A 12,715-nucleotide genomic window follows, 5' to 3' on the forward strand; every position below is an offset into this window, starting at 1 on the left:
TGTATGAAGTCGTACAAAATTCAGGACCTGTCCATTGCGGATTACGAGTTTTGACTGCGCAGAGTTTGTACAAAATAATAGGGATTCTTTACCAATGTTGTGCCGAATTTCGACTCCCTACCAAATTATTACCCCCCTCATTGAAGTCGCTACCTGATTGCCTAATGCTAACCCCACCCCTGATCCTAACCCCTCCCCCAGACCTAATCCTAATCCTACCAATACTATGGGGGGTAAAAAAAATTTGGCGGGGGTCAGAATTTGGCACAACACCAGCAAAAAAGGCAACATGGCAAAAAAAGAACAAATCAAATTTATAGTCTACACCAAATATTTCTTGGTTTTACAGCTTAATGTGTTCTTTTGGGCATAAAGAAATCACTTAAGTTTTCAAAATTCATATTCAATTATCTACAGACTTCTGTAATTCACCTCCAGATCTCGTAAAACCCAAAGAACCAAATAAGAGACACATGGACCAGATTGCTGCTCAGCTGATTCTCAGTTTAATACAGTCTGACAGAAGATATTTATAATTGCTATTGCTATATTCACCTTCCTCAACTTCCTGTTTGTGTCAGTGGTTACATTACTTCCATCAATACACACATTAAGCTTTTTCCTGCTTGCATCAATTTCCTCATAAAGCTATGTGCTGAAAGTTGCACACAGGAAGCTGAAGGCCACAAAAAGGCGGCAAGCGTAGAAAGGGGAGCATAGATAGGAAGCGTAGACAGACACGTAACAGAAAGCCCAAAAATATTTTACAATCGTATAACCTAATTAATATGCATGAGCTAAATGCCCCCACTACATTTTAGAGGACAAGATTTTCAGTGAACAACGATTTTGAATTCAGTCTGTTGTCACACAAAACTTCAACTTTTTACATTCAGCACAAAATATGGAGATGGTGGGGGAAACGGCGCCTCCTACAGCACAGCTGACATCAGTTGGTTGGTCGCAGTTGTACGTGATGGTTTGGTTGATGGTCCATGTTTTGGAGTACGGATCTTCTGAACTCTCGTTGTGAACGACATTTATCAGACTCAGGTTAAGCCCCGCCCACTTCACGGCGCTCTGCGGATAACCGCCCACCGATGAGCAGCTCAACTGACAGCTCTTCCCAGCAGTGCCGTCATCGTAATTACATTCACTGCACTCTTTCTCCACTGTGGGAATGCTGTAATTGGCTTTAAAAAGGAGAGAACAGTGGAATAAGTGACATTTTAGAGATTAGGAGAGGTTCCCCCTTTAATGTTTAATTTCCCTAAAACCAGAGCCAGCCCAAGGCATAAACGAACTAAGGAATGGAATGACAGTTTGATTTTGGCGCTCCATCCCAATACTGTACAACCAAGCAGCAACCTCCCGCGGTTTCTCTTGAAGCCAACACGGAAGTGATTTAAACTGCAATTCATCGACTGGCCACTAGAGACAGGCTCCAAAAGGGAGTCAAATCTGTTATAAGAAAAAGAGTTCTTAAACCTGTTATACTATGACAACAGTTTTTTGCAAATTATTTCAATACCGCGATAAAAACTTAAGCAATTATCGCAATATGAACATTTGATACCGTCACATGCCTATAGTAAACATGCTGCCGCTTGTTCTTAAAGGAAAAGTTTACCCAAAAATAGGACCAGTTCTCATCCAGAACCGGTAGTGTTTTTTGAAAAGAACCGGAACCGTGCAAGATTTCTAAGTTTCGGTTCCGAAAACGGTTCTGGTGTGATGGGTGGGCGAAGTGCGGGGAGCGTATCCTTTAATAGAGACGTCTCACCTCATGAATATTATAGCAATGAATGCACTGAAAAGCCCTCGCGCTACTCTATACATCAGATTTCAATAATGTAGAGAGAGAGAGAGAGAGAGAACAAAGCCGCACGATTAATCTTTAAAAGATCACGTTCTCGATTTCATCACCCACATGATCTAATGACAACGATTCAGCCATGTATATTAAAGGGATAGTTCACCCAAAAATGAAAATTTTATGTTTATCTGCTTACCCCCAGTGCATCCAAGATGTAGGTGACTTTGTTTCTTCAGTAGAACACAAATGATGATTTTTAACTCCAACCGTTGCAGTCTGTCAGTCAAATAATGCGAGTGGATGGGAACACAATTTATAAGAGTCAAAAAACATGCATAGACAAATCCAAATTAAACCCTGCGGCTCGTGACGACACATTGATGTCCTAAGACACGAAACGATCAGTTTGTGCGAGAAACCGAACAATATTTATATAATTTTTTACCTCTAATACACCACTATGTCCAACTGCGTTCAGCATTCGCTTAGTGAGGTCTGATCGCGCTCTGACAATGACAGTGATGTCTCGTGCGTATACTTCAATGAGAGTGAGACATCACTTCCGCTGTCAGAGCGCGATCAGACCTCACTAAGCGAATGCTGAACGCAGTTGGACATAGTGGTGTGTTGGACATCAATGTGTCGTCACGAGCCGCAGGGTTTAATTTGGATTTATCTAAGCATATTTTTTGACTCTTATAAATTGTGTTACCATTCACTTGCATTATTTGACTGACAGACGGCAACGGTTGGAGTTAAAAATCATCATTTGTGTTCTACTGAAGAAACAAAGTCACCTACATCTTGGATGCCCTGGGGGTAAGCAGATAAACATCAGATTTTCATTTTTGGGTGAACTATCCCTTTAAACCTTTGACAAAAATAAAATCATGACATTCAAATCTGCGTTCACGCTGCCGTTGATCTGAAGAGAGTTGTGTAGTTATAAACAGCTTCACAAACAGTCTTTTCAAATGCACAGTATCATTATTTCTGTGAGACAAATATTCCAATTATAACAGAAGTATACAAAAGTTTATTTTTCAAATAGAAACGCTGATGTTACCGATCAAAATATAATAAATTACTTTCTGAAAGTAACCGGACTTCAAATAACGACTGTATCAATTGCATTGTTGCGCCACTAGGTGGCAACAAATTACTGTTAAAAATGTGTCTATCACTGAATCTTTCTTTCAGAAACAAGTCTTTATGAATCCAACTTACAAAAATATTCTGTTTCACCTGTCTGGATCTTACATGTGTGTCCAAGCATCTTATTGTAAAGTGTTAGCAAATATGAGATTAGCAGTCTGTTAAATTCATTTTACAAGAATAAACACAAAAAGGACTGTTTGAGTCAAGTATTGTGCATTTTTCCCTTACTACTATTTTTCATTAGTTGTTTAATTATTTTAATGGAACCGGAACCGGAATCCTTAGGCAGAACCAGAATCGGAACTGGAACTTTAAAATTGTTTTCGATTCCCAACCCTACCAAAAACTGAAAATTCTGTCATTATTTACTCACTCTCATGTGCCCTCAAACAGAATTCTACTTAGGCACCATAAAGGCTTGGGCCAGCCCTGCCTAAAACCAGATGTAAACCAGACATGGTTGTATTATTGTTATTAGTATTGTCTTAAAACAGACGTGCACACAAATGATCTTTTGCAGCTTCAAGCACAATGTAGGAGGTTATCAGGGCTGTGCATCATTCAGAATTGAGAATAGCTCAAAATTAGAATTGCATTTGAATTTAAATACCAAAGGAGGAGGAGCATAAAAAGGAAGAAAGTAAAAGAAAATCAAAAGTGTAATTTTTTTAATAATGCATTTTAAATTTTAGTATCATGAATTACCCATAAACATATTCTTATATATAACATCTGGAGTATTTCCAGAAATAAATATTTACTAATTATCCAGAATGCTCTAATTTTCTAAAAATATATATATTTTTTTATGTCGATATCATTTTTTACACAATCATATGGAAACAGTGTGGTGGACATTTATGGTGCTGCGTGGCAAAATAAAAAAAAAGTCTCCATTAATGTCTGATAAAGTTTAGATAAATATTCTGCATGCCATCAGTTTATATAAAATATATTTTACATATTAGAGAATAAATAAGCATAATTTGTCAAAATTAATGATGTAATTATTTATGATTTGTCTTCTTGAAAATCCTGTTGTTGAATTTATGAGAATTTCAATTCTTTTTCTGTCATTCAGATTCAACTTCCTGTCTGTTGTGGTCAATCTGATTCAAATTCACATTCATAAATTGAAATTGAGCCGATTCTTCAATTCTGAATTTAACACAACCCTGTGGTCTGTGTATCTTGTGCCTTACCTGTGACTTTGAGATGGATCTTGGGCATTTCTATGCCCACTGTGTCGAAAAAAACAATACATTTGTACAATCCTTCGTCAGAAACAGAGACATCTGTCATTTCCATGCTGAGGTCCGTTCTGTTCACTTTGGTTCTTTTGTGGTACTCAAGAGGAACATCCATCTTTCTGGATGAATCAAAACCGTTGATGAATATCTCTTGACTGTCTTTAATAACTTTCTGTATGTACATGCGTATAACAGGACTCCCAATCTTCTGAATGTGGCATCTGATTGTAGTGGTGTCACCCAAAACAGCCGTGATGTTCGTCGGTGGACTGCTGTCATCTACACAAACACACAACAGCAGGACAAACAGATCAGATTTGAGAAGCATTTCAGTAATTTCAGTCTGCATGTAACCCTGATTGATTATTATAGGGCAAATATACCTCAGTGTAAATAGTAACATGTATATACTTTGGCAATATACAAATTGAAATTAGCGTTATATTCTGTTTGCACCCTGGTGTGAATACTCATTATGATATACTGTTCGGATAATTACAAAAATACAAATATATCATTTCTAAGCACAACAGTAAGCATTGCTGAATGTCCACTAAATGTAGTTAAACTTACTAAAAATTATTTTATTTGTTTACCTGCATGTCTTGTGACCATGAACCAACATCAGAGAACAGTGAACTTTATGACTTTATTATTATTATTATTATTATTATTATGGACTTAATTTTCTTATTGACCTATTTCTTAGCTTAACATCTCAGGGTCATCTGTAAGAAAATATATTATCAAAGAGGTTCAGTTGAGCAAAAAATTACCTCGGGTGTGCATTATTTTCTAATAATTCAACAGTCCAGAGTCAATTATTCCGCTTAAACTACGGTTACCACCTCAAGACACTGTTCTGATGTTGTATTTGAAGACATTTGTCAGGTTTTTGTCCTTAAAACACTCTTGTGTGTGGGATTAATTTTTTAATTATCTCATCCCAAGCTACCATTGCTAATTCCAAAACATCATTTCAAGTATTGCTAAGTCCGCAATTCTCCTTTTACACTGTTGCCGCGGATCGTTTTTAATATCCGCGGGTTGCAGTGACCCCAAATAACATGATATATAGCCCCTGGGATTCAAATTTTACTAGGGAACCCTGGCAAAAATCCCGCCTAAATTTACCGTGGGACCCCTGAAACGCGATTGGGCTTTTGAGAAGCAATTGGGCGGGTTTTGTTCTGAAAATCTGGCAACCCTGGTCATTTCCGAACTAGTAACGAAGGCTTAAACCTTGATAGCAGAATTATACAGTTGATACAGTTATTAACGCAGTTGAGAAAGAGAGACAGAGAGAATAAGCAGCATATGCGAATTAGCCTACGCAGAGACATTTCTAGCCTTTTTGGCACCCCAGCCCCACCCCACTATGTTATGTTATAAGCTATAAGTATTATTATTCAGTAATACACAGTTACCACTTTTCAATAAAACAAATATGCACATCCATGTTCAAATGAAGTAACTGGTAAACAACTACAAGGACTTAAAGGATTAGTCCACTTTTAAATACACTTTTCCTGATAAATTTACTCACCCCCATGTCATCCAAGAAGTTCATGTCTTTCTTTCGTCAGTCGAAAAAGAAATTAAGGTTTTTGAGGAAAACATTCCAGGATTTTTCTCCTTACAGTGGATTTCAATGGCTACCAAAAGATTGAAGGTCAAAATTACAGTTTCAGTGCAGCTTCAAGGGCTTTAAACGATACCAGATGAGTAATAAGGGTCTTATCTAGCGAAACGATCGGTCATTTTCGAAAAAAATACAACCGTTTATGCTTTATAAACAAAATATCGCCTTGAGTGTACTTTCCGCTTCCGCATTCTTCATAACGCTTACGCTGAATGTCCTACGCCTTCCCTATTCAAGTTACGGAAAAAAACGAAACTGGCGCCGCGTTCGTTCTATTTTAAGTTTTAATTTGAAATGTTTGTGATTTTAACATAAAGCTGTTTTGCCACTTGTGTGAGCAAGTAGCTATATAAAATATATAAATCAAAAGTATTACATATAAATATAAAGGAATGAATTGAATAAAACATAAATGTAGTGAGTTTAAACGTGACAGCTATGAAATAAAGTGTAAAGCGAATCGCAATGCTGACAAGCCATGTTCAGTAACAGCTTTCGGATTTGCAGCCACAGATCAGTTGCACACTGCAAACGCGGCATATGTGAAGCACAACAGCGCGTGCTCCACATGTACTGCAAAGGCATGTTCACCTAAATGCCAGTTAAGGTGCCATTTTCCTTGCTTTACCCGAGACAAAAAAGCCATGTGTCATCTGTGTAACAGAGACTTTAAATTATATGCATCTATGGTGAAATTACTAGTTTTTCGCATTAGTTAGAACGCTCTGCCGGACTGCATCCGTGTGCGGTGTGAACGCTCCAATCCGTTAATATGGGCACGGAAAAAAAATACGCACCGCATACGTACTGCAAAGAGAGTATGTGTGAAAAAGGCGTTAGTGCGTGTGCGCCTCCGAGGATAGTGGGGGTCGCGAGTCACTGGCAAAGTTATTTTGGGGGTCGAGGGCTGAAAAGTTTGGGAACCCATGCCCTAGGCGACCGCCTAGTTTGCCTATGCCTAGAAACGGCACTGAACCCGAATCTGTGCATCTCTAACAGAAGCAGTGTCTCTACTAATAGTGAAACTAACGTTTATCTACCTCAAGAACCACACTGTTATTACCTCGCTGGAGAGAAATGTCATGTGGCTTTTAAGTTGCTAAACAATTTTACTGATAAAATCATCAGAGCAGCGCGGACAAAATGTTTCTGTGAGAGTGTGTGTCCTGTAAAACATTGTCGTTTTTATCTTATTGATGTATCAATTATTTATCTCATTTATGATAATGTCTTTATTCATTTTATTTATTTTATTACTTATTCTTTATGTATTATTAGTATTCTTTTACATGTTATTGATTTCCTTAACCATTTATATATTTTCTACCATATGCTCTGATATGTTTGAAAATTTCCAAATGTAATATATAGTACAGTCCAAAAGTTTGGAACCACTAAGATTTTTAATGTTTTTAAAAGAAGTTTCGTCTGCTCATCAAGGCTACATTTATTTAATTAAAAATACAGTAAAAAACAGTAATATTGTGAAATATTATTACAATTTAAAATAACTGTGTACTATTTAAATATATTTGACAAAGTAATTTATTCCTGTGATCAAAGCTGAATTTTCAGCATCGTTACTCCAGTCTTCAGTGTCACATGATCCTTCAGAAATCATTCTAATATGCTGATTTGCTGCTCAATAAACATTTATGATTATTTTCAATGTTGAAAACAGTTGTGTACTTTTTTTTTCAGGATTCCTTGATGAATAGAAAGTTCAAAAGAACAGCATTTATCTGAAATACAAAGCTTCTGTAGTTTTATAACACTACCGTTCAAAAGTTTGGGGTCAGTAAGAATTTTTATTTTTATTTTTTTGAAAAGAAATTAAAGAAACGAATACTTTTATTCAGCAAGGATGCATTAAATCAATCAAAAGTGGCAGTAAAGATATTTATAATGTTACAAAAGATTAGATTTCAGATAAACACTGTTCTTTTGAACTTTCTATTCATCAAATAATCCTGAAAAAAAATATTGTACACAAATATTTTGTACAATTGTACACATTAAATGTTTCTTGAGCAGCAGATCAGCATATTAGAATGATTTCTGAAGGATCATGTGACACTGAAGACTGGAGTAATGATGCTGAAAATTCAGCTTTGATCACAGGAATAAATTACTTTGTCAAATATATTTAAATAGTAACAGTTATTTTAAATTGTAATAATATTTCACAATATTACTGTTTTTTACTGTATTTTTAATTAAATAAATGTAGCCTTGGTGAGCAGACGAAACTTCTTTTAAAAACATTAAAAATCTTAGTGGTTCCAAACTTTTGGACTGTACTGTATCTTTAGTGTCTCTGTGCTGTAAGATCGAGTGGGTGTGTGTTCCATTAGAGTTAATTATCTTTCCATCTCTGCAAGACATGAGATAATGCAAGATCTGAAATATTCTCTTAAAGATGTCAAAACAACACCTTCTGTATCTATTTTCATTCATCTTTGACATTTGACCAGTAACTAACCTTTACACCAATATAAGTCTGTTTGACCTTTTCTTATTAGACCAAAACATAAGTTTAAGAGGGCGTAAATTTCCTGTATAGTCGTTGCTCTTATTTTGCTCTTCACTTTCTTACTACCTTTCTACTTTATGCTTTTTGCTTCTTCTTCTGCTTCTCCTTTCATTCTGCTTTCGTTCTTCCTTTCTCTATACTCTGATCTCCACTCATCATCTGTTAGATACAATACTCTGAATTTTATTATAAACTATTATTTACTTGATTCATTTGTTTAAAGTTGCTACTACTACATATTTCAAATGATAAGACATATTTGAGATCGATAAATGATAGGCAAACATTTGGATTTCCTGCCCGACATACTGTAATTAGATTACGACAAGTACCCACCGTTAACGGACTGCATGACTTCGCCACCAGTTTTTTTTTTCTGCCCTAATACATATATACACTATAAGTTTCATTTAGGGTGATTCTGTATGACTTATTTCAGTGGTTTAGAAGTCCTTTTCTTACTGTCCCAAGTTTTGCTTCCTTGTTGAATGTTTTGGTGTGGAGGTGCATTCCCCGCCTCCTCCAGCTTCCAGTAATTCATCCCTACATCCAAACTTATCCATCGCCCCGTAACGTTTCTCTTTCTTTCTCTACATTTAGCAAACTATAGCAATTAATAGACCTTAATCACTATACTAACTCAGCCATTGAACACTGACAGGTAAAAATGTAAAATGCACATGCAATCCTGTGAAAATGCTTAAATCAGAGTTCGTTCTTACCAGTTGAAGCAGTTACCAGCACCAAGGTCATGACCAAGGCCAAGCTGTCGAAAAACACAAACAAGAACAACCATTAGAGAAGACACAATCATGTGCATTAGCATATTCCTCAAAAAAATTCCCATGACTCACTTCATAATGCTTTAACAAAAATAACTGCAAAAATCAGGCCTTTATCACAAGACAACAGACTTGTAGATAATTTCTTGATGGTTTGCAATTGGATGCATGTGTTTAAGAAAACACTAAAGTTTAAAGTTTAGCTGTATCAGTTTAGCAGAAATATTTAATTGTCTAGTCAAGTCACCTTTATTTATTTAGCGCTTTTTATAATGTAGATTGTTTTAAAGCAGCTTCACAGTGAAAACAGCAAAATAATTTTGTACAGCTGAAACAAAAAAAAAGTTGATTCAGCTGTACAGCAGCTCTAGAATAAAACGGTGTCATTGTCCAGCTCAAGTAAGTTCCCTATTGATTAATTTCCATCGTAAAAAAAAAAAAAAATAATAATAATTTAGTTCATTTATCTACACGGCACCTCTGGAGAAGACAGTGATGTCATCGTCCATCTCAGTTCAGTTCACATACAATGGTGTCAATGCAGGCAGATCAGTGATATTGTTGAATATCAAGTGTCCCCAACTAAGCAAGATCGCAATGGACGTGAAGGAATATAATGCGTTAAGATCTCGCTCAAGTACTGGGGAGCTAAATCAGTTATGCTTTCTTTCCACGAATTGCGAAAAAGTTCTAGTTTTGTTTTCTTCCAGCTGCACTCCATTTTTCTGGCTGCTCTCTTAAGGGCCTGAGTGTGTTCGTTGTACCACGGCATTGGACTATTGTCCTTAATCTTCTTTAAGGAGCAACTGTGTCTAATGTGCTGCAGAGAGAATCAATAGTTAGTTTCTGTTGCAACATCGAGTTCTTCCAAGCTACCTGGTATGCTGAAGAGGTGAAACTGAGTAGGAAGATTATTGATAAAGCAGTGGTAGTGGTAATTTTTAGTGGTAGAAGTGATAGTTCTAGCATAGTTGTAACAGGAAGTCAGTTTTGACTTCCTGTTACAACTATGCTAAATATAGTATACACAAGACTAGATAATGATCTGAGATGTCTTCAGCATCAACACTGATTCCATGTGACAGTATTAGATCTAAAGTATGACTGGGTCCTGACACATGTTGTCTAACTCTAATAGAGTTTAGAATATCTGTAAATGCCAATCCAGTAATCTTGAGGGGTGGACTCATTTAAAGAAATGTAATTGTCTGGTTTTAACCAGATTTCTCTCAAACACGCCACATCTAATTTACAATTAATGCTTTTGAAGAAAGGGATCTGATATTCAGCAACCCAAGCTTTATCATTTGTTAATCTGTGTTATATCTGTTTTTTACTTGTTGAACAATTAAAATCTCAGCCTTAATTTTTTTTTTTTTTTTTGTATTTACTAATTTGAGGAACAGACACAGTCTCTATGTGATGTTATCTTGGTGAAAGAGTTTCTGTGTTGTGATTTATCTCACTTCTGTGGAGTGAGACAGCTAGCAGACGGTAGGTTTAGCCAGTCTGTCTGCTTCCCGACCTGGGCCCCAGTTTGTCATGGCAGACTGGCGAAGTCGGACATCATTTGTGCCAATGTGAATAATAATCTTAGAGTATTTACGATTAGCATTAGACAGCACTTTTAAATTTTGCTTTGATGTCAGGCATCTGGCTCCCAGCAAACATAAGACTATGGTGGCTGGTGGCTTTATCCCGCGACTAGGCCATCTCACGGTCAGCCGGAACCGAACAATGCACAGGGTTCGCTAAGCTAATTTGCATCCAAAACAGTATCTAGAGCCCTTGCATTCTTACTATCCTCGATTAAAGTTTGTATGCGTGTCTCTAATTCTGAAAATCTTCTCCATCAGCCTGACTATTTCCCTGCATTTATTACATGTGAAGCCCTCATCGCTGACAGAGAAGGCTATACTAAACATGTCACAAGCAGTGTAAGTGCATTACAATCAGTGACTTCTACACTGGATGCAGCACAACACGAGCGACAAATCTCTGACAGTAAACTGATGCCTTGTTCTATTTATGATATACTACTGACACAAAGGACAAATGCTTTGCAATGGGCGCTTTGTTGCATCCAGTATAGGCAGCTTTTAGCTGTTGCGATGCATCTAGTGCAGACACGGTGTAACGCACCTAGACTGATACGTTCGTGGCCTTTAAAAGCAACTGTGTGCATTTTAGGAATGAAATCCTGCTAATCAACACAAGAAAGAAAAACAGTGCATTGAAAGCAGGAAAAATGCCTGAAGCTAAATGATTTCTTGGTACTCTCGGACAGATCTTAATATACCAATGCAAACACACAAACACTTCATGCACATAAGCAGTATTTTTCTATTAGTTCAAAAAAATAAGTGAGCCATAAACAACTAACACACAGAATACACACACATACAAAGACTTCCATTGTTTTTCTATTATATTAAATTATACTAAACTCATTAACCAACCCTCACGGAAATCATTAGATTTAAACACTAAAATCATCTGGACCATCTAAAAGCTCTTTAATCTAGTGATGACACTAGTCATTTTCACAAGTATAACCACACACACACACACACACTGTACCTGTATCTGTGAGTGTATAAGCAGAGCAGTTTTGAACTCATACTGATGGAGGTGCGTGAACACTTTCAGAGAGCAGACTGGCTTCTTCATGTCCTCCTCATCAGTCTCAGCTTGAGACTCTGGAAACAGGAACTACACGCCTACACAGATGTATATTATACTTTCTCCCACCCAGGGACGCTAGTTATGTAGTAATTGGTACTCACGTCACCACTGATGTTGTGATTTTTGTATCACACGTCACTTAAGGTATGGTTATGAGTACATCAGATGACCACCTTCCCCCTCTTTTAGTTCAGGGCACCAGTCGGGGTCTTTTACCTTGGCAGCATGAGAACACTCCCAACAGGAGGCTGTTCATACATTTAGAATTAATGTAAAGTGGTCAGCTGATTTATCTGAAAGATTGCTGAGATCTTTAACTTGTAGAGCCTCTTCTGTTTTATCAGCACAAGGAAGACACAAGTGTAACAAAAGATAAACAAGGTGAAGAACCCTTATTATGCATCAAACAAATAAATGAAAGGTTATATTATACTAAGATTATATTAACTATCATCAGCTATATAACCTCTAAAGTAAATTAGGAAATCACATACTGATAATATACAACAATGCCAGGTCTCTGGAAAGAGGTTTGGTTAAAGGGTTAGTTCAGCCAAAAATGAAAATTACTCACCCTCATGTCTTTCCACACCCGTAAGACCTTCGTTCATCTTCAGAACACAAATTAAGATATTTTAGATGAAATCCGATGGCTCAGTGAGGCCTCCATTGACAGCAAGATAATTTACACTTTCAGATGCCCAGAAAGCTAGAAGACGTATTTAAAACAGGTCATGTGACTACAGTGGTTTAACCTTAATGTTATGAAGCGACGAGAATACTTGTGCACAATACATATTTAGTTCTGCTTCCCTGCCTGAAAATAAATGTCACTTCAATGATCGATCT

At 36.7% G+C, this 12,715-nt stretch overlaps 1 protein-coding gene across 5 annotated transcripts in view; it reads right to left on the bottom strand.

Moving 5' to 3' along the window:
- The window catches only part of LOC125248201 (cell adhesion molecule 2), a 39,926-nt gene extending 28,010 nt beyond the window's left edge, over positions 1-11,916 (bottom strand). For 3 of the 5 annotated variants that reach the window (XM_048159915.1, XM_048159914.1, XM_048159917.1), the window contains exons 1-3: positions 11,762-11,915; positions 9,122-9,165; positions 4,177-4,503 (exon numbers count right to left, since the gene is read on the bottom strand). In XM_048159915.1, the coding sequence (XP_048015872.1) occupies positions 4,177-4,503; positions 9,122-9,165; positions 11,762-11,802 (412 nt within the window). In that variant the 5' untranslated portion in view covers positions 11,803-11,915. Of the gene's footprint in view, positions 1-483; positions 1,194-4,176; positions 4,504-9,121; positions 9,166-11,761 lie in introns of those variants that run through there. The other 2 variants (XM_048159918.1, XM_048159916.1) reach the window with 2 other exon arrangements.
- Positions 11,917-12,715: the final 799 nt, after the last annotated feature.

Source organism: Megalobrama amblycephala, linkage group LG16 (assembly GCF_018812025.1).
Source record: "Megalobrama amblycephala isolate DHTTF-2021 linkage group LG16, ASM1881202v1, whole genome shotgun sequence".
Classification (NCBI taxonomy): Eukaryota; Metazoa; Chordata; class Actinopteri; order Cypriniformes; family Xenocyprididae; genus Megalobrama; species Megalobrama amblycephala.